This window comes from Podarcis pityusensis, assembly GCF_964106645.2.
Source record: "Podarcis pityusensis genome assembly, chromosome: 5".
NCBI lineage: Eukaryota > Metazoa > Chordata > Lepidosauria > Squamata > Lacertidae > Podarcis > Podarcis pityusensis.
The window spans coordinates 59490876-59514102 of NC_138032.1; the positions used below are offsets into that span (position 1 = coordinate 59490876).

The 23227-nt window shown below is 42.8% G+C and overlaps 1 protein-coding gene across 1 annotated transcript; it reads left to right on the forward strand.

The window, feature by feature from the left end:
* Positions 1-22761, forward strand: GLRX3 (glutaredoxin 3). Its single transcript, XM_081007216.1, has 11 exons — positions 1-159; positions 2335-2443; positions 9476-9550; positions 10211-10412; positions 14810-14982; positions 15068-15129; positions 16373-16430; positions 17730-17782; positions 18878-18917; positions 19001-19093; positions 22488-22761. Exons 1-11 carry the CDS (start codon positions 77-79, stop codon positions 22536-22538), a joined length of 999 nt encoding a protein of 332 aa, XP_080863342.1. The 5' UTR covers positions 1-76; the 3' UTR covers positions 22539-22761.
* Positions 22762-23227: the final 466 nt, after the last annotated feature.

Genomic DNA, 23227 nt, shown 5'->3' on the forward strand with positions numbered 1-23227 from the left:
ACATGTGCGTTTAGCGCCTCCCAGTCCCCATCCCTCCCTCCCTCGCTTGGCGGCGGCGCCGAGATCAGCACCAGCCATGGCGGCGGAAGGAGGAGCGGCAGCTCTGGCAGAAGCGGCGTCCGCCGACCAGTTCCGCGATCTGCTGCAGCAGCCGGGAAGGTATGTTGTTGCCGCCGCCGCCTTCCAAGCTCGGCTCCGAGGCTGGCAAACAGCCAGGAAAAGGAGCCGCAGCCGAAAGCGAGTGGTGCAGCAGCAGCAGCAGCAGCGCCCGCTGCCAGGCCGGCGCTCCGCATTCACACGTTCACTTCATGCGGGTGTCCATTCCGACGTTTTGGGCCGCTGAGCCGAATGGGGGCTTTCTCTCCAGCCAGCGTGGCTAGGAGTTTAGCCGTCGTTATCCCGCCTTGTTCGCTCCCCTTACCCTTCTCACGATCGAGAGGGTTGAAGGGTGGCAAGAGTTCTTCTCCTGTGCGGGGATAAATAAGGCTTGAAAGTCCTACTTCTGAGTAGACGGGCTTCGGGGGTCGTGCTCAACGCCGCCGCCGCCCTTCTGAAAGTAGGCTTAATTTGTGCGCAGTTTTACTTCCCAGAAGTGTGCGCTTTTAGGGTCCAGTCCATAATCGTGTGAAATATAAAAGCGCCTCTTGAGGACACGTGTGTATGGGGGCGGGGGCGGGAACATGGTCTTGGCTCCCCCACAGGACAGAAGTTAATGAGCAGGTCAGATCACATAAATGACACTGTATCAGACTTAAGTGCTGGTACTTTTTAAAAAAGGCATCTGCACACTTTTCCTGATGTATGAGTTTGCAGGCTATAACTTTATAGTATTAGAATGTCCCCCCCTTTTTTTTTACTATCCTGCCCAGTGTTGATAAAAGTGAGACAAAAGTTCTGCAGATGCCTTCCTTTATGTGCTGAGTGCAATAGAGGGCTAGATTGCTATGTTGCTCCTCTGCCAGCTCATCCACTTGCCATCATGTATTTCTGGTTTGCCTGTGGCTATGAGACTAGTGTTTAAACACAAGGTTGATACGCATGTATGGGAGAGATTTACACACCCAGCCAGGAGGGAAAGATGCCCCTGGCCTGTGATTGGGATTTCTCAAAGAACCGTTGATGATGTAGGAATATTCTGTTGCCAAATCATAAAGGGGATTTAAAAACACTATGGATTTCTGCTAGCATGACCTGTGAAAAAGACCAAGAGTGTTGGAAAGGAAAGCCCCAGCCCTAGTTGTTAGCAACTTTTCTCTGCAGAACCTCTATGACTGCCAGGACCCTTATTTATCCACTCCATGGAATGATTATGGGGTATAATGGAGTAACATGAGGTGAATTAACAGGTTCATTTTGTACCTTCTAGTGTGGCTAGAATTGCAGGGGAATTGCTAGGTTGGAAGTCTTGGCTATGCAATCTCCCACTGAGGGGCAACACATCATGGTTGTAAATTACAGTGGTACCTCAGGTTACATACGCTTCAGGTTAAGAACTTTGCTTCAGGATGAGAACAGAAATCATGCTCTGGTGGCGCTGTGGCCCCGGGAGGCCCCATTAGCTAAAGTGGTGCTTCAGGTTAAGAACAGTTTCAGGTTAAGAACGGACCTCCAGAAAGAATTAAGTACTTAACCCGAAGTACCACTGTGCCTAGAATATGAAAATGGGATGTGTGGCAGTGAGCGATAATTGAATTTGGATCACTGCCTTGTGTAGAACCAGAAGGCAGCTCATGGGGAACATTGGCTTGCCATACACTGTACTGTGATATGAGCAATACTTGTGGCTGTGTACTCACTGTCTTTTCTTCTCCCTTTGTAGCAGAGGTGAGCAAATGAGTAACTTTTCAGTTCACCCTAGTTTCCCATTTTGTCTGAACCAGGAAGCTATGGTTAACGGCTTTGTTCCAAACCAGGATATTAAGCCATGGTTTGAAATTGTCTCAAAATAGTCTAATGCAACCAGAGGCAGTTAACTATAGTTTCCAGCTTCTGGTTAACAGAAAACTTCCTCCCTGTCTCTGCTTGCTTGTGTAAAGGAAGATGTGCACACAGCTTGTTCGTATCTTGGCTTTTTAAGCTGACAGAGAACAATCTAAATGCAGCCATGGAGTCAGATTGTTGGTCTGTTTGGCCAACTAATCTCAGTTTTGACTGGAAGTGGTTCTCCAGGGTCTCAGGCAGAGAGAAACCTTTTCTGTCCTCTTCCCGAGATCTTTTCATGTGAGATAACTAGTGATTAAAGCTAGAACCTTTCGCTGTGACTCTGATTGCTTTTATTTTACATTGTTTTGCTGGCATCTGACCTCTCTGTTTTCCCTGTTTATTTCATCACAGGTCTTTAGTGGTGGTTCATTTTTGGGCCCCATGGGCTCCTCAGTGTGTTCAAATGAACAGTGTCATGGCTGAGCTAGCAAAGGAGCATCTCCAGGTTGCATTTGTGAAAGTAAGTTGAACTGACATTGTGTTATCTGCTTTTGATCTAACATGAACACTTGCTGTATGCATACTGGGAAAAGGTGGAAGCGTAACTACAGTGGTGCCCCGCAAGACGAATGCCTCGCAAGACGGAAAACCCGCTAGACGAAAGGGTTTTCCGTTTTGGAGGTGCTTCGCAAAACGAATTTCCTATGTGCTTGCTTCGCAAGACGAAAATGTCTTGCGAGTTCCTGCGGGGTTTTTTTCCTCCCCCCCCCCTTTTTCCTGATGGCTAAGCCGCTTAACAGCTGATCGCTAAGCCGCTTATCAGCTGATCCGCTAAGCCGCTAATACTGTAGCGCTAATCCGCTAATGGGCTTGCTTCGCAAGACGAAAAAACCCGCAAGACGAAGAGACTCGCGGAACGGATTCTTTTTGTCTTGCGAGGCACCACTGTACTCTAGCTGCTCCTACATTGCTTAAAACCTTGGAACTGGGCAACTTGAGTCTATTGTGGCTTTGCAATTGCCTTGTTGTTCTCTTTCCTTGGTAGTACAGTGGTACCTCGGGTTACAGACGCTTCAGGTTACAGACTCTGCTAACCCAGAAATAGTACCTCGGGTTAAGAACTTTGCTTCAGGATGAGAACAGAAATCATGGTGCGGCAGTAGCAGGAGGCCCTATTAGCTAAAGTGGTACCTCACGTTAAGAACAGTTTAAGGTTAAGAACGGACCTCCAGAACGAATTAAGTTCTTAAACCGAGGTACCACTGTAAGTGTCATAGACTCTCCTATTCCCTTACTTTAAAACTACAATAACTTATTAAAGCTAATTGGTGACAGCATCGAGAGTAGGGGCAATGCTTAGAAGCCTAGGAAATGCCACAGTCTGTAAAATTATCTCATGAAAGTCAGTGGGAGGTGATAGAAAGAAATGTCTTTTGCGATGGGGAGGTGCATGCATAGAATCATAGACTTGTAGAGTTGGGAGGGACCCTGAGGATTAACTAGTCCAACCCCCTGCAATGCAGGAATATGCAGCTGCCCCACACGGGGGTCGAACCTGCACCTTTGGTGTTATCAACACCATACTCTGAGCTGCACACACACACACATTCTTATGCCCTGTGATCGAATCTCCTACTAGGTGTGGAAAGCAAATCTGGACCTGGAGAGTGGGGCCTGTGCCTTGATGCTGATGGTGGTATGGATGATGGGGAGAGGAGAAATGGGGAGAGGAGGGAGAGAACCTCTCCTTACTTCAATGCTGTGGTTTTTGGTTGCCTTAGAAAACGCTGAGATGACGCTTACTTTCTGGTGAAAGCATGGACTCAGTGGTTGTTTGCAAGCATCAGTATAAAACCAGGAGGTAGTGTTCTGTAATAAGGAAAGCTGATAGAAAGAGGTCTGGTGAGACATAAGTACTCTATGGCTTAGATCTGAGGGTGCGAGCAGGTCTAAGAAGCTTGGTATTCAAAATGTTGACATGAAATAGCCATCCAAATCTTTGATTGCCAAGTATCCAGCTATAATGCTAATACTCTTTTTTTCTCATTTAGTTACTTGAGCTAGCACTTTTAATACAACTCCCAGTAGCTTTTCTTCCTGTAATGCAATTGACTAAATCCTGATCTTCTTATCTGAGGGATTTAAGAGAGTAATACTACTCTTTAAAAAAGCCCCCCCCCCTTGTGTGATTTGATGTAATGGTGCTGCTGGTTGGGCAAATAGATATTCTCTTAATTTGTGTTTTAGCTACTGATTTCACCTAACAAAGATACGTAAGTTTTTGGCCAAAATAAAAAAATCCTTCCAGTAGCACCTTTAAGACCAACTAAGTTAGTTCTTGGTATGAGCTTTCGTGTGCAAGCACACTTCTTCAGATACACTGAAACAGAAGTTGCCAGATCCTTCTATATAGTGAGAAGGTGGGGAGGGGTATTACTCAAAAGGGTGGTGGGAATTGGAGATTGGCAGATAGCTGAGATGAGCCTGCTGACGACTCTTAACGACTGTAATAGGTCTTACAGGAAAAGGCAAGGGGTGAGAAGGTGAGAAATGGCTTAGTCATGTATAATGGGATAAGAATCCAATGTCTTTGTTCAAACCAGGTTTCTCCATGGTTTTAAGTTTGGTAATGAGTTGCAATTCAGCAGCTTCTCTTTCCAGTCTATTTCTGAAATTCCTTTGTAGTAAAACAGTTACTTTGAGATCTTGTATAGAATGTCCTGGGAGATTGAAGTGTTCTCCTACTGGTTTCTCTGTTTTGTGATTCTTGATGTCAGATTTATGTCCATTTATTCTTTGGCGTAAGGTTTGGCCTGTTTGTCCAATATAGAGAGCTGAAGGACACTGTTGGCATTTGATGCCATACACAATGTTAGATGATGAGCAATTGAATAGTCCCGAGATGGTATGTGTGATGTTGTTGGGGCCGGTAATGGTGTTGTCCGGGTGTATGTGGCAGCAAAGTTGGCATCTGGGTTTATTGCAGGCTCTGGTGCCAGTGTCCGTGTTAAGTCTGGTTGTAGTATTATTGTGGGTTAGGAGTTGTTTAAGATTGGGTGGCTGTCTGTAGGCAATGAAAGGTCTTCCTCCCAGAGCTTGAGAAAGAGAACTGTCATTGTCCAGGAGAGGTTGTAGATCTCTGATGATGCGTTGTAACTGTAAGTTTTTGGGTTTGCATAATTATGTATGGTGGCTGTCTTCCTGTAGTAGATTGAAATCTGGATTTGTGTAATAATACTTGTATGTCCCAATAACAGCACTCTGGTAGGTAGGAAAAGAAAAATGCACTAGTTACAAGTGCTGTTCATCAACCCTTCATCAGTAGTTTGGATTAAAACACTGTGGTGTTGAAAAACAAACATTAAACTTTTGTGTCAGTATTCCTCAGCTCCATGCTTTAGGAATTCCTCAAACCATGATGAGGTGTCAATTGCCATGTGGCCTACCCTCTTAATTAACCCCTCTGCTCATGGAAATATCTTTGCAAGATACCTTGTTAAGGGTTGTCCTGAGCCACTGTGTCACTGGCCTGCTTCCTCGTAGTTGACCGTTGACTGCAACTAATGTGAGACACAAACTTGCCCCTGTGTATGACCAGTTGATTTGCTTGTCCACCAACTCCTCACAGTGCTTTGTGCCATATGAAAATGTTACAGTGGTTGAACTGTTAGTGCCATTCAAAGGGAAGACCCAGGGTTCAAATCCCTAGTCAGCTATGAACTTCACTGGGTGACCTTCGGCCAGTCATTACCTCTCAGCCTAATGTACTTCAGAGGATTGTTGTGGGCTTTAAATAAGGGGGAGAGCCATGTATACCACTCCAATCTCATTGGAGAAAAAGTTGGGATACAAATGCAATAAATTGATATTGGCCCAGTTTGCATGTTACATTGAAACCGTAGTTAAAAACAAACTGTGGGAATGTTTATGTTGCTGAGAAGTTCCTACTTCTCTGCAGGGAAACAAGCAAAGGTCCGGATTGTTTTGCAATCTGAACTCAAGACTCGTGGCTTATTTCTTTCCAAGCAAAACCACAAGCGGTACCCAAGATTTGCTCTTGGCCTGCTTCTTGTGATTTGTCTCCTGGCGGTGTGGCATCAGCAGGAACAGGAAAGTAGTGGAATGAAACATTTTCAGCAGCGTACACTAGCACAAGGTGTGTTTATATTAAACTACAGTTCGTTTTTAACTGTGGTGTAATGTGTTGTGTGAACTGGGCCATTAAGATGCCCCACCATGACACTTAGAACATAAATATCTGTGACTGCAGTGTTTCAGCCAAACAGCTTTGGTCTTGATGCATGGTATGGAACAGAACTCTGCATTATTGTACTAGTAGTTCTTGTAGTTGAGTAATGTGTCGTTAAGTCACTATTGGTAACAGTTAGCTACAGTAAGTAAAGTCCCATCATTGTGCAAGTCTATAATTGTATTGCCTGAAGTCAAATTAATTATAAAATTAATATGTTTGCGTGGTAGCGATTAACTGAAAATAGATGGGGCTTTCAGTGAGTTACAATGGGGAAAGATGAAACATGAAAGTACAACATCAATTATGCTAAACAGAAACAGAAAAGAGAAAAGAAAGCTTATTGTCCGTGTTTGCTAGAGATGTAGCTGATTTGCCTTCTGTAGCTCTGCCACCTCAGAATGGCTAGCTACATCTGTGGCATGTAATCTTTTATTGTAGTAAGAGGTTTTTTTAAAAAATGCATTAAAATACTATAGAAACCACACCACAAGTAGTCCTAAACAAAGTGAGGGCAAAAAAACATAAATAAAAGTCTGCCTTCTTGCTGCTGTTGTTAAATTTACTGCCTGCCCTCCACCAGCAGGTTGAGTTAGAACAATTTAAAATTCAGTATTGAAAACTATCAAAACAAATTTCAATCACAGGAATAGTAAAGGTAAAGGACCCCTGACAGTTAAGTCCAGTCGTGAACAACTCTGGGGTTGTGGTGCTCATCTTGCTTTACTGGCCGAGGGAGCCGACATTTGTCCGCAGACAGTTTTTCCGGGTCATGTGGCCAGCATGACTAAGCCTCTTCTGGCGAAACCAGAGCAGTGCACGGAAACGCTGTTTACCTTCCCGCTGAAGCGGTACCTATTTATCTACTTGCACTTTGATGTGCTTTGAACTGCTAGGGGGCAGGAGCAGGGACCGAGCAATGGGCACTCACCCTGTCACGGGGATTCGAACTGCCGACCTTCCGATTGGCAAGTCCTAGGCTCAGTGGTTTAGATGACAGCGCCACCCGCATCCTGAAAATGCACACCAAGTTTCAAAGCCAGGGTGAAGAGGTGCATCTTCAGCATTTGCTGAAAACTGTATAATGTTAATGAACTTCTGGAGCGAAGGAATTCCACCACTTAAAGGCTGCCACCACAGAGAACCGTACCTAAGATGTTGGTGTTGAGGAGCTTTCAAACATTGATCCCACATATATACTGAGATGATTCAGTTATGTTGGGATGGAGTTTGTCATGAGCACCTGGACACTTGAGTCACCTCTAGGCGCCACTGAAATAAGCAGAGATGCTTACTGTAAGAGTCAAATGGCTAGGCACAGGAAAACCTGCACAATAATGTTTCATTTCCCTAATAGGAAATATTAAAGCTTTATGACCTAACAACAGAAGGGTGGGAAATTGATCCTGCTCCATGTCCTGATCATGCGAACATAAAAAATTAAACTTAGCTGGAATTGCTACCTTTCCACAGTCAAGGTTGTTTTCTTTGTTTTCTTTGCACCTTAAGTAATACGCTTTACAGTGGTACCTCGGGTTACATACGCTTCAGGTTACATACGCTTCAGGTTACAGACCCCGCTAACCCAGAAATATTACCTCAGGTTAAGAACTTTGCTTCAGGATGAGAACAGAAATCGTGCTCCGGCGGCACTGCAGCAGCAGGAGGCCCCATTAGCTAAAGTGGTGCTTCAGGTTAAGAACAGTTTCAGGTTAAGTACGGACCTCTGGAACGAATTAAGTACTTAACCTGAGGTACCACTGTATTGAAAATTTGCATCGACATGTACTGATTTTTTGTAGTTTCAGGATAAAGTGCAAGATGTCAATGTGACTTTGGTCTCCTAATTGATCTCTCTTCACCCCTAATGTCTCATTACCCTTAATCTTCACAACAGATAGTCACTGGGTGTGCTTTAAAGTTCAGGTAGCTCATTCTGTCTTGCTGTTTCCACTTACAAATCTCCATGTATGCGTGACATGAAATTCACTCGGTTTAAGACAGCTCTCACGTGTAAATGTTGACAGGCCTCCCAAATGCTGTGAATCTCCAACAATGAAGAACATGAGAAGAGCCAGTCAGACATCTAGACCAGCTTCCTGTTCTCACAGTGGTCAGCTAGATGCCTATGGGGAGCCTAGGAGCCAAGAGCTGACCGCAATAGCACTCTCGCCTCCTGCATTTTCCAGCAGTGTGTATGCAGAAGCATACGTCCTCCAAAAGAGAACCTCAGTTCTAAGGGCATAGAAACATAGAAAGTTGCCTTACACTGAGTCAGACCCTTGATCTAGCTAACTCAGTATTATCCACATTTTCTGGCAATGGCTCTACAGGATTTTAGGCTGGGTTCTCTCCTTGTCCTACCTGGAGATGCTGAGGATTGAACCCTGGGGCTTGCTGCATGGCAATCAGATGAGCATGGCCCTTCCCCAGCTTAGAAACCCCAATGAATACTGTGTTTAAAATATATCTGTTTTAGGATATCCACAAAACTCATTGGGGATATCGGCATTCACATGCTAACGTCAACATTTACCAATATTTCAGGCATTCACACATGTATATCACATGCCAGAATTAATGTGCTCTTAAGCAAACTACCCTGTTTGCCTCCCGTTTCCCAACAGTCATATAGTCCTTTATAGTTGGATCATATGTGTCTCCTGTGTTTGTAAATGGAAATGTATTTGATATTTGCATTTTCTACAATTTTGTATTTGATGATCTATTTAGGTTTCAGGTCAGTAGTATACTAATATCTAGCAGTCTTGCAGGAGTTAAAAACAAAAATTTAGCAGGCATCAATAGTTTATTGAAGAAATACTCCTTTTTTGCTTCATAATTTGCAGAAGGCTGCAAATGTCAGTCATGATGTACTGCCTCTTGAAATTAGTCAATAGAGCAAACAGCAAGAATTGCTGTGGGCAGAAAATAAGCACTGTAATCATGACATAACTGGGGTCAGTGATTTATGGATTTCAATATAGTAGTAGCTGCATATGATTGAAAATTTACTAGGTCACTAGTGCACCAAAATTTTTATTCACAGCCTCCAGGCATCTTTTGAAATGTGCAACAAAATAAAAACCTCTGAACCTGTTTTGACACTGCAGGCTCAGTAGATGACAAGCCTTCCCTGTGAGTTTCATTTAAATGCAAATGTGTCACAAACTTTTGCACTGAAATCCTTTTTAAACATTTAACATGACTAAAAGAACAGTGTAGACAAGATCAGACAGCACAATCTAAACTATAAATAAGAGCTTGGAAACAAAAGATGTTTTATGTTTGTTTGTTTTTAAGCTGGAAGCTGAAGCGGTTCCCGAAGTGTCTGAAAAATATGAAATTACTTCAGTCCCAACATTCTTGTTTTTTAAGGTAAGCCTTTTTTTAGTTTGCTTACGTCCATGGATGCTTATGATGTTCTCTGTTCTCAGTGCTGGTGTGATACTTTGTTCAGAGGTAACATTTGATTAATTTAGGAATGCTGGGAATTGCATTCGTCTTAGCCATGTGGTGAAGGCCCATTTCAAAAAATTTGAAGCTACCCTACGCTGTAACTTGCAGAAACATTTTTTTGAGAAATACATTCTGCATCACCAGGCAGTTCCTGAATTTGAAACCTTTTAACACTGTTGGATAGTGATGTGGAGATGACTATTGATTGGTTCCTAAGCTCGTTGTGGTGATTCGTCCAAAATCCTTTTGGCAGGTAATAATATTGTTGTTAAAGCGAGTTCTAACAAAATTCGATTCACCAAGCGCAGAGCTTGGGTTAGTTAACCTACTACATGTTCTGGCCATGTGTGTGCTCCCTTCAGTTGTGTTAGCCCTATAGAAATGAGATTGTACACCAGTAGCACTCAGTGGATTTCTCTGGGGGCTTTTAACCTGCTTTGACTTGAATCCTACAAAATAACCCTTGTATATGGTCTAGCGAGAGAGAGAGAGTATGTGTGTTCAAATTCCAGTAGCTTTTTAAAGACTGTGCTTGTGAAGTTCATAATGTTTGCCCAAACTGCTGTTCTCTGTTGGTAGAATTCGCAAAAGATTGACCGATTAGACGGTGCTCATGCACCAGAACTGACCAAGAAAGTCCAGCGCCACGCCTCCAGCTCAACCATTCCGCCTGGCTCTAATGACAATGTGAAAGAAGACCTGAATGTGCGACTCCAGAAACTGACAAATGCTGCACCTTGCATGCTGTTTATGAAGGGAACACCTCAGGAGCCTCGTTGTGGTAGGAATTATCTTAAATTTATATTTTATTCAGCAGGGCTTGATATCTAAGGAGTATTATATCTTACTCTTTCTATCTGAGTGGCTTCTATTCTTGTCACCATTGTTGGTCCATCCTTTGCGACAAATGGAACTGTTGTCCTAGGCTCCAGAGGGGATAAGTCGATTGGCATAGTGCTGTTCCCCTTCAAGGCTGCCTTGTACCCTGTTAGCTGCAGCCATGCTATAGCCTTTGTATTGGCCCACCATCTTGTTAGATTCCGAAAGGTAGAATATGGTTGCTAGATCAACAGTTGGTTAGGCCAGAGGTTTAGGGCCTTAGAGTGGAGTTGGAATGGAGATGGATGGAGAATAACGGTGATGCAAATATAGGTTTCCACTGTGTCCAGGGCACCTAGCAACTCAAGTCCAGCCATGTCCACGCAGCTGTATTGCCTGAATGAGTTGAGGCTTAAAGCCACAGTCATCAAGCCAGAGCACTGTTCTCCAACTTATTTTGTGCTTGGGTCCAGTTCTAACTTTTTCTGTTTTCTGCCTCCTCCCCTTCAGCAATCTGTTTGTCAGTGTGCAGAGGTCCTCGCATGCAGCATGTTGCTCTGTAAGAATAGCTGTGTGCTGATTGAACAATGAAATTAAAAGGGGAGTAAAACAGGACATGTCTTAAAACCGTGCAGAGGGAGATGTTTTAAGCAAGCAGCAGATTTTCAGGGTCAAGTGACAGAGTATTTGCCCTCAGAAACTCAAGGTGGATCACTGAGGTCCATTGCACGAGCATCAGTCTGAGCAATACATACCATAAGAGACATAGCATAAGCATTTGTTTAGGGATGGCAGTTAGCAGCCTATAAGAAAACATTTCAGAATCGCTTCTTGTTAACATCCATTGGTGGAAATTAATTGACATTCCATCACTGAACCTGTCGGGTTAGTGATTTTGTTAAAGGACACATTGACATTTAGGTGGTATAACCCAAGAATAAAATTTTTGCTTCCTTGAGCCAATTTGGTACCCTTACTGAATCTTCATTTTCTTTTTCTTCTGGAAATGGCTCTAATTATGGAATGTACTGTCTTTTCATTACCAATAATGTTCATATACCACTTTAAAAAAGAAGAATGAACTAAACTGAAATAATGGAGATCAAGGTATGACAAATGGATTCCTAGGCCCTGTTAACTCATTATACATTTTTTGGTTCTCTCCCCACAAGCTTATAAGCAAACAGAGTCCCAGCAATGCAAGGGCATCATCTTGCTGAAGTTGCCATTGAATTCTCAGAATGCAAACAATGCCCTAGTTAGGTTCCCCTTCTTCGCTCTGAGACATAAAAATTCACCCTACTGTATGGGGTTACAGATTGAGCAGTGGCTTCAGGTTTGAAGCTTGCATCTTAATATGGCTCTCTGGAGAGCTTTAATATTTCTCATGTACAGGTGCCTTCATGTGACGTGGTGCATACGTAAGCACCACAGTACGATATTGTGCTTATGCGGTTTGGTACCGGCTGCACATGCACCGTATGCATATTCCTTCTACAAGAGGGAAAAGCTGAGCTATTTGCGATGCCTTGACAAAGGTGTGTTAACGCAGTGCAGCCTGCAAGTCCACCAGTCCAGGGGGGTGGGAGGAGAGTGTGTCTCTAGCAAGGTAGATATAATTCACTATCTCAGTGGTCTTTTGAGGGCAGTTGCTGGTTGCAGGTGGGCAGCAAGTTCCAAAAGCTGGTGTGATTTGCATGTAATCTGGGAGGATCAGAATTAGTGCAAAGTACTAAGGCTGAAGATAACATTGCTGCTCTCCTTTGCTGTTCTATAATAAATTGAATATGAATAGTTCCCCCCCACCCTTGGGCTTAGAGAGACATTTGTCGTGACTGGGCTGTATGTCCATTCACACCTCACTAGCCAATGCCATTCATAATATGTGCCGCATCTCACACAACTAACACAATAATGAGCTGGTCCTTATTTCCTCAAGTGGGCCGCAAGGACAGCTGTGTTGACAACCGGAGGGGGTTAGCTGTAGGGATGGTAGGAAGGGGCTAGCCTGTGATGGCCCCCATGTTGCTGGGGCCCTGTCAGCCGTAGCCAGCACTGTCCGAGGCTCTGGGTGTTGTAGTCCGATAATGTACAGAGTGCCACAGCTGAATGGCCCCAGGCTTAGGGTAAGAAAGCAGCCCCTTGGCCTTTTACTGGAGTTCAGCCCCCTCGGCTTGCAATGCAGCTTCAAGCCCAGGAGCGGGTCAGCTGGGAGCTTCTGCACAATGCATCTTGTGCAGAAGAGGTTCCTGATGGATGGTGTCCAGGCTAATTTTCATACTAATAGCAGGTTGTCGAATGCAACAGAGCGTAATTGGATCTTGGTGTGGAATCAGAAATCCTTGTTATGTCCCGCATTTCGCCACTTCCTACGGAAAGCCAATTCATAATAATGTTAAATGAGGTCTATCCCCTTGGCTCTGTGCTCACGGGCTTGTTGCTTGCTTACATCATTAGTATTATAATTGTACTTAGCTTCCTATCACCGGCAGCGCAGCGTCCGCACCACTCTTCAAGCGGCCTGTGTGTTCACGTACGCGCACTTCAGCGGCGCTTTCATTAGCTCTTGCGTTGCTCAGATGGTGTTTGCTCAGAAAGTCAGCCTAAACCTTTTGTTATGGGAATAAAGCAGTGTTGGCACTTTATCCCTAAGCATAACATTTCCAGTCTGCTACTTTAACCCTTAAAAATGAACCGCCACCAATCAATCTTTCTCGTCTGCATGGAGTTGCCTACAGCTAAAATGAAGCGCTCTCTTTCTCTCTCCTTCTCTCAGCCTCTTACAGTATAAACGAGTTAATATATTGGCAGCAGAATAACCATCAGCAATCAGCCTGTAGCTGTTTACTAATGAACTCCCAGATGAATGGCAGGTTGGTGGTAGTGGGGGGAAGTGGAATTCGGGATTCTTGTTTCACTCCAGGCTGTACAAGAACTTAATGCTTCAGTTGTGGAAGAAAAGCAACTTAGATGCCATATAAATAAATGCTACTTGCTCATGGCTCAAAATGCAGATCATGGAGGACCTGGAGCTACAGCACAAATCAAAAGTAATGGATGAACTTGTGAGATGGAAAATCATGTAAAGGTTCCTTTTGTCTGTATGTGCCTGAAACTTTTTAAAATTTGTTGCTTTAAATCCCATTTATTAGAACCTTTTGAAAATTGGTGTGAGGTGTTTCAGGTCTCACCAGGTAGAGCTACTTTAATTTATATACTGGATATTTCGTTGTCTGAGGAAGATAATTTTTCTTTAGGAAAGGATTTTAAAACAGCAGAAAAATATGCCAAACTTGATATTGGTTGTGGTTTCAAAACTGATATTTATGCAGGTTTATTACACTGAAATTTATGCAAGTTGCTAATTAAGGAGTTAGGTTAACGTTGTTGTTTTTCTGAAATTTGTGTGGTTGAAATATTTTTATGTGGAGAAAAATTGTGCAGACTTACAGATTTGGGACATGCAGTGCTTCAAACAGTTCGAATATCAGAATTTCATATTATAGTTAAAAAAGGTAGATTTTGTTCAGAAATTGAACTGTATGATTTATTTGGAAATTAATTCTGTTTACACTGATAGTACTAATGCCAACTCACTATAAGTTGAATCTGCATTCTTGAAAGTGTTTTTTTTTTTAAGGGGATTGAAGCAATATTCATTATGTTGTACAGTGGTGCCTCGCAAGACGAAATTAATCCGTTCCGCGAGTCTCTTCATCTAGCGGTTTTTTCGTCTTGCGAAGCAACCCTATTAGCGGCTTAGCGGATTAGCGCTATTAGCGGTTTAGCGGTTTAGCGGCTATTAAAGGCTTAGCGGCTAAAAGGCTATTAGCGGCTTAGCGGCTTAGAAAAAGGGGGGGAAAGTGAAAAAAATCGCAAGACTCGCAAGACTTTTTCGTTTTGCGAAGCAAGCCCATAGGGAAATTCGTCTTGTGAAGCGCATCAAAAAACGGAAAACCCTTTCGTCTAGCGGGTTTTTCATCTTGCGAGGCATTCGTCTTGCGGGGCACCACTGTAAATATATCTACCTAAATATTAAAATAAGAGCCTTGGTTGGATCAAAGCATTACATTTATCTGCATGTGCATTTGGGTTTGATTTTGCCTAAACTGGACATCACACTTCAAAACAGAGCAAGCAGCAGGAGAAGCTCTGTAAACTCAGCTCTGTAGTTTTTGCTAGGGTATGCAATTTGGATAAACATTGTCGTCCTTTGAGATTTAACTTTTTTGTGGGGGCAGTTTTCTTGCAACACATGTTAATATAAGCTGTAATGTAGACACTAAACCACAGTTTTGGTTAAAGTTAAAGCCTTGTTAAGGTCTGTGCTTTTCTTTTCCTTTTCCCTGTAACCTCCAGGCTTCAGCAGACAAATAGTGGAGATTCTTAACAAACATAACATTGCGTATAGCAGCTTCGATATATTTTCTGATGAAGAAGTACGTCAGGGCCTGAAAACCTACTCCAGCTGGCCTACTTACCCACAGTTATATGTAGCTGGGGAACTTATAGGCGGGCTGGACATTGTTAAGGTAAGAAAACAAAAGATCTGCATTTTCAGTAATGTAATTTTAAAATAGTGTTTGGTTTATGAATTTGAAATAATTTTCTTTTCAGGAGCTTGAGGCTTCTGGAGAGCTGGAGACAACCTGTCCAAAGGCACATAAAATAGAAGACAGGTATGATACATTTTACCTTTTAAAAAAAAATATTGCGAAGGAAAATCACATATTCCATTAATGATCTCTCCGTTAAAATTATTGCTGTGTAGGATTACTGTGTGTAGTACACAGAATTCTGTGCCTTATGGTTTTCATTCACCTTCATTTTCCTTGCCCATCTGCTGCACAACAGCCCTGTAGAGCTGCCAGCCAGATCTTGCTACCTGATATTTGCTGCCACCTCACCTTTTTTTGGGTCACCTTCAGCCCCAAAAGCAAAGGGGTAAAACTGGGGATATTTTATTTTTTGTTAAATTGTCTCATCCTGTACCAGCATGCCTCTCACCTCCAGCCAATCCCTTGCAATTTACACAGAGTGCAATCCAGCCCTCTGCTTCTCCCCAAGAATAGGGCAAATTCCTGACTTCGTCCAAACTGGTCTTAGACTTCCAATAATATGCAACCCAAAGTGATCTAGATGTGTGGGGATTCCTGAATCCCAACGGTGGCAATTGCACACTGATTCCACTAGTCTAGTTGTGAAACTTGGTTAGAAATAAAACGTTGGGAGGAAAGCAGGCAACAGGTCAAGCAGAATACACAATAACCTTGTTGGGGACTCGGAAACTACAACTAATCCAGCCTATGTCTGCTAGCCTGGTGACTGGGAGTGGCCTCCGGGACTGTTTAACATTGGTTCCCACTACATTGGCTCCCAGTACGTTTCTAAGCACAATTCAAAGTGTTGGTGCTGACCTTTAAAGCCCTAAACTGCCTCGGCCCTGTGTACCTGAAGGAGCATCTCCACCCCCATCGTTCTGCCCAGACACTTAGGTCCAGCTCTGAAGGCCTTCTGGTGGTTCCCTCACTGTGAAACGTGAAGTTACAGGGAACCAGGCAGAGGGCCTTCTCGGTAGTGGCACCCGCCCTGTGGAACAACCCTTCCATCAGATGTCAAGGATATAAGTAACTATACAACCTTTAGAAGACATCTGAAGGCAGCCCTGGGAAGGGAAGTTTTTAATGTTTGATGTTTTATTGTGGTGCAACACAGTCAGAGGGGCAGCCAATAATGATAATGATAGTGATAATCATAACAATGACTGTTACAATTATTACGATTATTATTAACCGGAGCACTGTGGCTCTTAAACCAGACAATTTTTTAGGCTAAATTCCTCTTTCGCCTTTTTTTACCCAGGTAAAAAATCCTTTAAGACTGTTCTACTTTATCTGTATTTCCCCCTGCCTCTTGTTTTAGGCTTAAAGACCTGATAAACAAAGCTTCTGTGATGCTCTTTATGAAAGGAAATAAGCAGGTAAGGCTCTTGGAAATGCTTTTAGCGCTTAAAATCCTTTAGGCCAGCTGTCCCCAGCCTAGTAGCATCCAGATGTTTTGGAGTATAGCTCCTATAAACCCCAGCCAGTGTAGCCAGTAGTTGGGGATGATGGGAGCTGTCATTTTAAAACATCTGGAGTGCACCTGGCTGTGAAAGATCATAAACGTAAGAACACAAGTTGAGCCCTGCTGGATTGGAAGACGTTTCATCTAGTCCAGCATTCTGTTCTCAAGGCGGCCAACCAGACGCCTGTTCAGAACCATACTCCCTCTGATAATGGAGGTAATGTAGTGATCATATGTGGGTGCCGTGGGTTTTTCATCTCTACACAGCAAGCCGACAGCTGCTGCAAGTAGGGAATGAAGAAAATACTTAATTTCATGCCTTCAGCACGGCTTTCTAGAGCAATTTCTAGAGCACGAAAACATAGAAGGTTTTAAAAAAGGATATGTTTTAACAGCATGTTAAAATAATACATTAAAGGCTTAGGAGCCATAAAGATACCTTTGCCTGGGGCTGAAATGATAACAGTGTTGGCACCAGGTTCCACCAATGGGGTGCCACAACAGAACAATCTCTTTTTCCTCTTCGCCTGACACCTTAGCTCAGAGGGTAGAATGGGACAGTTCACTTCTAACTTCCCTGCGTGGTCATATATAGATGTGTACATGGGTATACAACCACAGTCCGTGTGAACCATGAGGGACACTGGCAACTGCGTCGTCATTGTGACAGCTGCAAAAAGCGCAGCCCTAATTATGCAATATGAGGAATGGGTTGCTATGGGAAATTTTTGCTCGAGCAGATGTTGATGGCAAATATAATTCATTCCCTGGGAATTCCTAAGGAGCTGGTAAAGTAGCCACATGTTTCAGTTTCTGATGATGAAGTGCAGGGGTGTGGAACCCCTTATTTATATCCCACCTTTTTCTTCAAGGCTTTCAAGGTGGTGTACATGATTATCCATTTAATCCCCACAACAACCCGGTGAAGCAGGGTAGGCTGAGAGGCGGCGATGGCCCAAAGTCATGGCCAAGTGGGATGTGAACCCTGGTCTCCCAGGGACCTCAGTTTCCATTACCTCCATCCAGCACGGCCAGCAATCAGCACAGTACAACATCTTGAGAGCCACAAGGTTCCTCATCCTTGGTGTAGCAAAGGTGGAAAAAAATAAAAATGTGTATAAATGTGCTTCAAACACTTACTTGGGATTGCCACATGCCACATACATGCACTGGAACATAATGCACGTCAGAGTTGTTTTTTTTCTTATTGCAGATGGCGAAGTGTGGATTCAGCAAGCAAATTCTAGAAATTCTAAACGGTACCGGGTATGTAAATATTTTTCTGCCTTGAATCTGTTCTTAAAGTAAGAGCACAGATATATTGGAACAGCGCTGCTAGATCGGACGAAGGGGCCGTCTCTTCCAGCATTCTCTTCTCTCAGTGGTCAACCAGAAACCTATGAAAAGTCCACAAGCAGCACCTCAGCACATCAGCAGTCTCCATTCGCAACAATCAGTATTCAGTGGCACAGTGTTTCTGATACTGGAGGTACTACCCCAGCCACCAAGACACATCCATAACCCCTTTTTAAACCATCCAAGCTGGTGGCTATTACTACAATATTGTAATAGCAAATGTCGTAGCACTGTGTGAGGAAATGCTTCCTTTTGCCTGAGAGGTGCTACCTTGGCTGCTTTGCAGTGTGTCTCTACAGAAGCTGATCTTAGGAACATGTTGCATGTTAGTGTTAGGTGATCAGGGGCTCCCTTTGGTTCACCTCTAGCCTTCCCCTCAGCTCCCCCCCCAACACCTGTGCAAATGGTGGAACTGACCTATGTCATAGAACCATAAAATAATAGAATTGTAGGGTTGGAAGGGACCACGAGGGTCATCTAATGCAGGAATCTTTTCCCCAACATGGGGCTCAAAACCACGACCTTGAGATTAAGAGTCTCGTGCTCTACCAACTGAGCTATTCCTTGCTCAGTTAACTTCCATTTGCATAAATGGATTGGCCTGTATAGATTATCTGCTAGTCTTCAGTAAATATTTCTCTCTTTTATTAGGATATTTCACCAAATATATAGTATATTTTTCCTCTTCCCACCCTGTCCCCTTTCCCTTGTGTGTCGTTTTTCTTTAAAATTGTGAGTGTTGTGGGCAGGGACTGTCTTGTTTTAATTGATTGTAATGTAAGCCACTCTGAGAGCTTTTTTTGGCCGAAGAGTGGGCTACAAATTCTCTAAATAAACAAATATATCACTACAGTATTGCAACGTTTTGCATTTTACTCTTGAAATACAGTCGCTGGGATCACTTTTACACTGATAAATAAGCGATAGAAATTAGCGTAGCTGAGTGAATATTCCTAGCCTGTATAATAAAACCCTTTTTTATATTATTCTTTTTTTTTTTTTTAGTGTTGATTATGAAACGTTTGATATATTGGAGGATGAAGAGGTACGTTGTTTGCTTGCGCTTTTCCTGTCATCATCTTTAAAAACTGCACCGTGGAAGGCTGACCAAGCATTTATTCTCTTTAGGTGCGGCAAGGATTAAAAAAGTATTCAAACTGGCCAACCTACCCCCAGTTGTATGTGAAAGGGGAACTCGTCGGAGGCCTGGATATTGTGAAGGTAAGCAAAGACCTAATAGTTGGCAGGTGTGTGTAATCTTCATTCTTAAAAAAAGGTCTTCCTAAATTTTGTTCTCATTTATATTGGACATGTTTTTATTGTTAGTCACTCTTTGAACTGGTGGTGTTTCCTTCTTACATCCCTAAACAGCAAACACCATCACTTTGAAGAGTCATTAGCCAATAAAAACATGTCTTGGTCCAGGATACCCAAAGAACCATCAATTTCCATATCAGCTTACCTGCTCCTTTCTCTTGTGTCGTAGCTGTGGCTGAGCCCTGGTCAGTTGGGTTGAGATCACAGCCATAACTAGTTGCACCCAGAACATAAGGAGAGGCCTGATGGATCAAGCCAAGGGCCCATCTATCCCATCATCCTGTTCTGACTGTGGCTAACCAGATGCCAGTGAGAAGCCCTCATCAGAACCTCGCTGCAGCAGCACTTGCCCCACCTGAGATTCCCATCAACTAATATTCAGATGCATGCTGTCTCTGACAATGGATGTAAAGACACAGTCCACTGTGGCTAGCAGCCATTCATTATCTTGCTCTGTGAGATCGGTTGAACCCCACCGTCCCCCTATTTTTTTTGCCGGCAGGTCAAAAAAGCATTTTTATTCTGGCAAACATTTAACCTGCCTTGGTTGGTGCCTTTTTTACATCCTTTAGAAACAATCCTAGTTGTTCAGAGGTTTTAACACAGCAGCCATAAATGCTATGTGATTTTTTATTATTGTTGTAAGGTGCCCTACACAATGCAAACCCATTGGAAGGGCAGCGTTTAAATTTCCAAAGTAAATCTCTCTATTATTATGCATTCCTCCCTGCCCAGCTACCTCTAGACTGATCTATCTCTGCGTTTTCTCTGCATTTTGAGTTTTCTTATTCCTTGTTTGAGCATCTCTCCCCTTTGTTCAGCCGTGGTGAGATGACACACATCCACACACACCCCTTTTTCTGATCCTTTTTTTTGTTTTGAGACTGAGTGACTTAGTTGGTTTTTCCTGTGACTCTCATCATTAGCTTAATATATTGGTGAAAGGAGCCCTAAATCTCCAGTGTGCAACTAGGTTGCCTGCTAGTGTAGCACTGAAATGTATTTTCTTGACAGCAGTCACTTACCTTCCTGTAAGAACCATTTCGCCCCTGTGGGTGCATTTACAGCTTTTCATTTGGTTCTCAGTTTAGTTTTTTGACGTTGTGTTTTCTTGAGTAAGGTGATGACATTTTGCCTAGCAAACTGTCTCTCATTCCTGAGAAAAGGTAAGGCTTTATTGTGTGCTTTCTTGAAAAGGCCCTAAGCAACAGAAATAGATCTGCATTTGTTAACGGCATCTTCTGATATATATTTGTGTGTGTGTGTGCAACAGAACAAGCGCAGGCTTCTAAGCCCAAATACTCTTGAGCCTATTCTTGTCTTGAGTGTTTTATAGCCAATACCATAGGCACTGTAACTCCCGGGAAGACAGAATCAATAAATCTCATTAGGTTTTAAAAAGAAGTTGGTATTACGTTGCTCATGTATCCATTTTTTTTAAAAAAAACAACCCCACACATTTATTTCTCGGAGTAGTGCATTAAAGGGTTCTTTTTATATAGTTTTTAAAGAGGTGGGGAGATTAGTCATGTTAATCTGCCTTTTTAGAGGGCATTGAATAAATTGAAGTTGACAAAATGTTGTTTAAAGTTAAGTTTAGTTATTTTAGATGTTTTTCTAGGTCAGCATCATTCTCTCATTTCCGCCCCCCCAAAAAAACCTGTTAATAAAAAGTACATAAAGAAATCTATTTTATTATGCCCAGTTAAAGAACCTATTTTTAATCTATTAACCTGCCCAAGCTTTTTCTGTTGATCTTACTAAGATTATATTTTTTATTTTTTATTTCTGGTATTTGCCTGCCGAATAATAGATCTAAGTCCCCCCAAAACTTCTTAGTAAGAAGAATACCAAAAAAATCATAAAAACATTTGAAACATAAAAATTCTGGTAGAGAAAGGCCTAAAACCAAATTCTCAGTATAATTTAAGATACACTATATGGGCAGTGGAATAAAAGTTGAGATTTTAAGATGACAGCTTCTAAAAGACTGGGAGAATAAATTGTTCATTTTAAACATTTTATTGGTGTTATATGTTAATAATCATCATCTATTGGACTTGTTAGTCCGTTGTTACCCAGAGGCCTCCAAGTAACAACATATTTGAAAACATTAATAAACAAATAAATTTATGGTATAATATATTTATACTAAATTTATATACCATAAACACAGAACAACCACCATGACAAACCAACCATAATGATGGTTTTATATATATTTATTTTTAATTAGCTGGTGTGTTTTAGTCATATTTTACATATAAGTGGACTTGCACACCACATGGAGAATTTTCTTTGAGCAACTGGTCTAAAAAAATCCTAAAGCAAAATAAAGAAAAAGCCATTTACCTGGAACCAAAAAGACCATAAAGAAGGCAGCAGGTGAGCTTTTCTTGGGAGGCTATTTCTCGGAGGGGGGGGGGGGGGGCTCTGCTTCACTTCACTTGGTGGTGCATTCTGAGAAGGGGCTCCTAAAGAGGAGAAGGTGATCTCTCAGATAACCTGGTCCAAAGGAATGGCGACACTTTGCTTTTTCAAAGCATAGCTAAGACCAAAACTGTTTGCTTCACTCTTCCCTCCCCAATTCCCAGCAGTAGAAATACCTAAAACAATGATGGCATCCTGCTTGTTCTGTTTTGCTAAATGCCACGAGGAAGAGGCATTGGGCCAATACTTTTGGTGGCAGCCATTCCTTGGCACTGTGCAACCTTGGATTAACATGGTGTGCTTTCCATGTTGAGAAAGATAACAAATCTCTCCCTGCTTATCACGCTTGCCCAGATTCTAGAGAGCACGTTAAGAGAGAGGATGTATACTGAGCAAAGCCTCATTCTAGAGCTAGCTAAAGGTTACAGAGATGCCCTTCTGCCATGCGCTTGCCCTGTGGTCCGTCTGTCAGACAGCTGACACCTGCCTCATCTGCTACGCCTGCCCCATTCTAAGGAGTCTGCAGGGGTGACTGCTCACTGCTGCAGCTGGGGCAACTGTAATTATCTTCTGCAGTCTCTTCTCTGGTCTCCTGGCTTCTACCAGAGAGATGGTTACCAGTTGTGGGACTGGTAGGTCCATAGATGACCAACTTCTAAAGCAACAGAAGTTTTTGGGTATCTCACTGTCCTCTTGTTAGATATGCAGTAATGTAGCTGCATGCAAAACAACAAAATCGCTTGATTAGGGGTAATGGGAGTTGGAGTCTTGAGGGCATCAGGTTGAGGAAAGCTGAATTACAGGCTAACTAGAGTTCTTTTGGTGACACCAGCCTCTGAATGCTTCCTCCCCTTTTTTCTGTTTCCAGGAACTAAAAGAAACTGGTGAATTGACGTCTACCCTGAAAGGAGAAAATTAATGCATCACAAGGACACGTTAATGAAGACCAATGAAATATAAAATGTATGATTGTTCGTTGCACTGGAACAATTCACGATTTGCTGGAAGGAATAGAATGCCGGTTTCTGATTTCCTGCTCATGCTTCGCAAGGCCATACTACAGGTGTATGTAATTGTAGGTTTTCACCCTAAATGTAAAGCCGTAAGCATCTTCAAATTGAATTAAAGTTGGAAGCCAACAATGCCTGTGATGTTCTTGCATACTTTTCATTTTTCCTCCTGCACACAAAATTGTTCAGCATTTGTAAAATACTTGTGGACCTCACTCACGTCTCCTGTGGCTCATTGATCCTTTCTGTTGGGCTCAGAGTATCCTGGGATTTTTGAACCCACACTTGGATTCAGAAACCAGCCTCAGAAGAAGCTGCTATCCAGCATGCTGTTGTTTGAGCTGCATCTCTTTGGACCTTCTTCAAATAAGTGGCAGCAAATAGAGCAGGAGTGGGGAGCACCTATGGCCCTACAGATGTTGCCGAACTAGGAACTTTCATCAGCCCCATTCAGCATGACCAGAGGCCATGGATGATGGGAGTTGTAGTCTGGCAACAGCTGGGAGGTTGCACATTCCCCACTCGTGATAGAGCATTGGCATAGGAACCAGTTCAAGGAGGTTAACCTGGGAAGATTATGAGATGAAGTAGATTGTAT

Coding starts and splice junctions, on each gene's coding strand:
- GLRX3 (XM_081007216.1), top strand. CDS start 77: ATGGCGGCGGAAGGAGGAGCGGCAGCTCTGGCAGAAGCGGCGTCCGCC. Junction 10,413..14,809: donor ACCTCAGGAGCCTCGTTGTG/GTAGGAATTATC, acceptor TGTAACCTCCAG/GCTTCAGCAGACAAATAGTG. Junction 15,130..16,372: donor GCACATAAAATAGAAGACAG/GTATGATACATT, acceptor CTCTTGTTTTAG/GCTTAAAGACCTGATAAACA.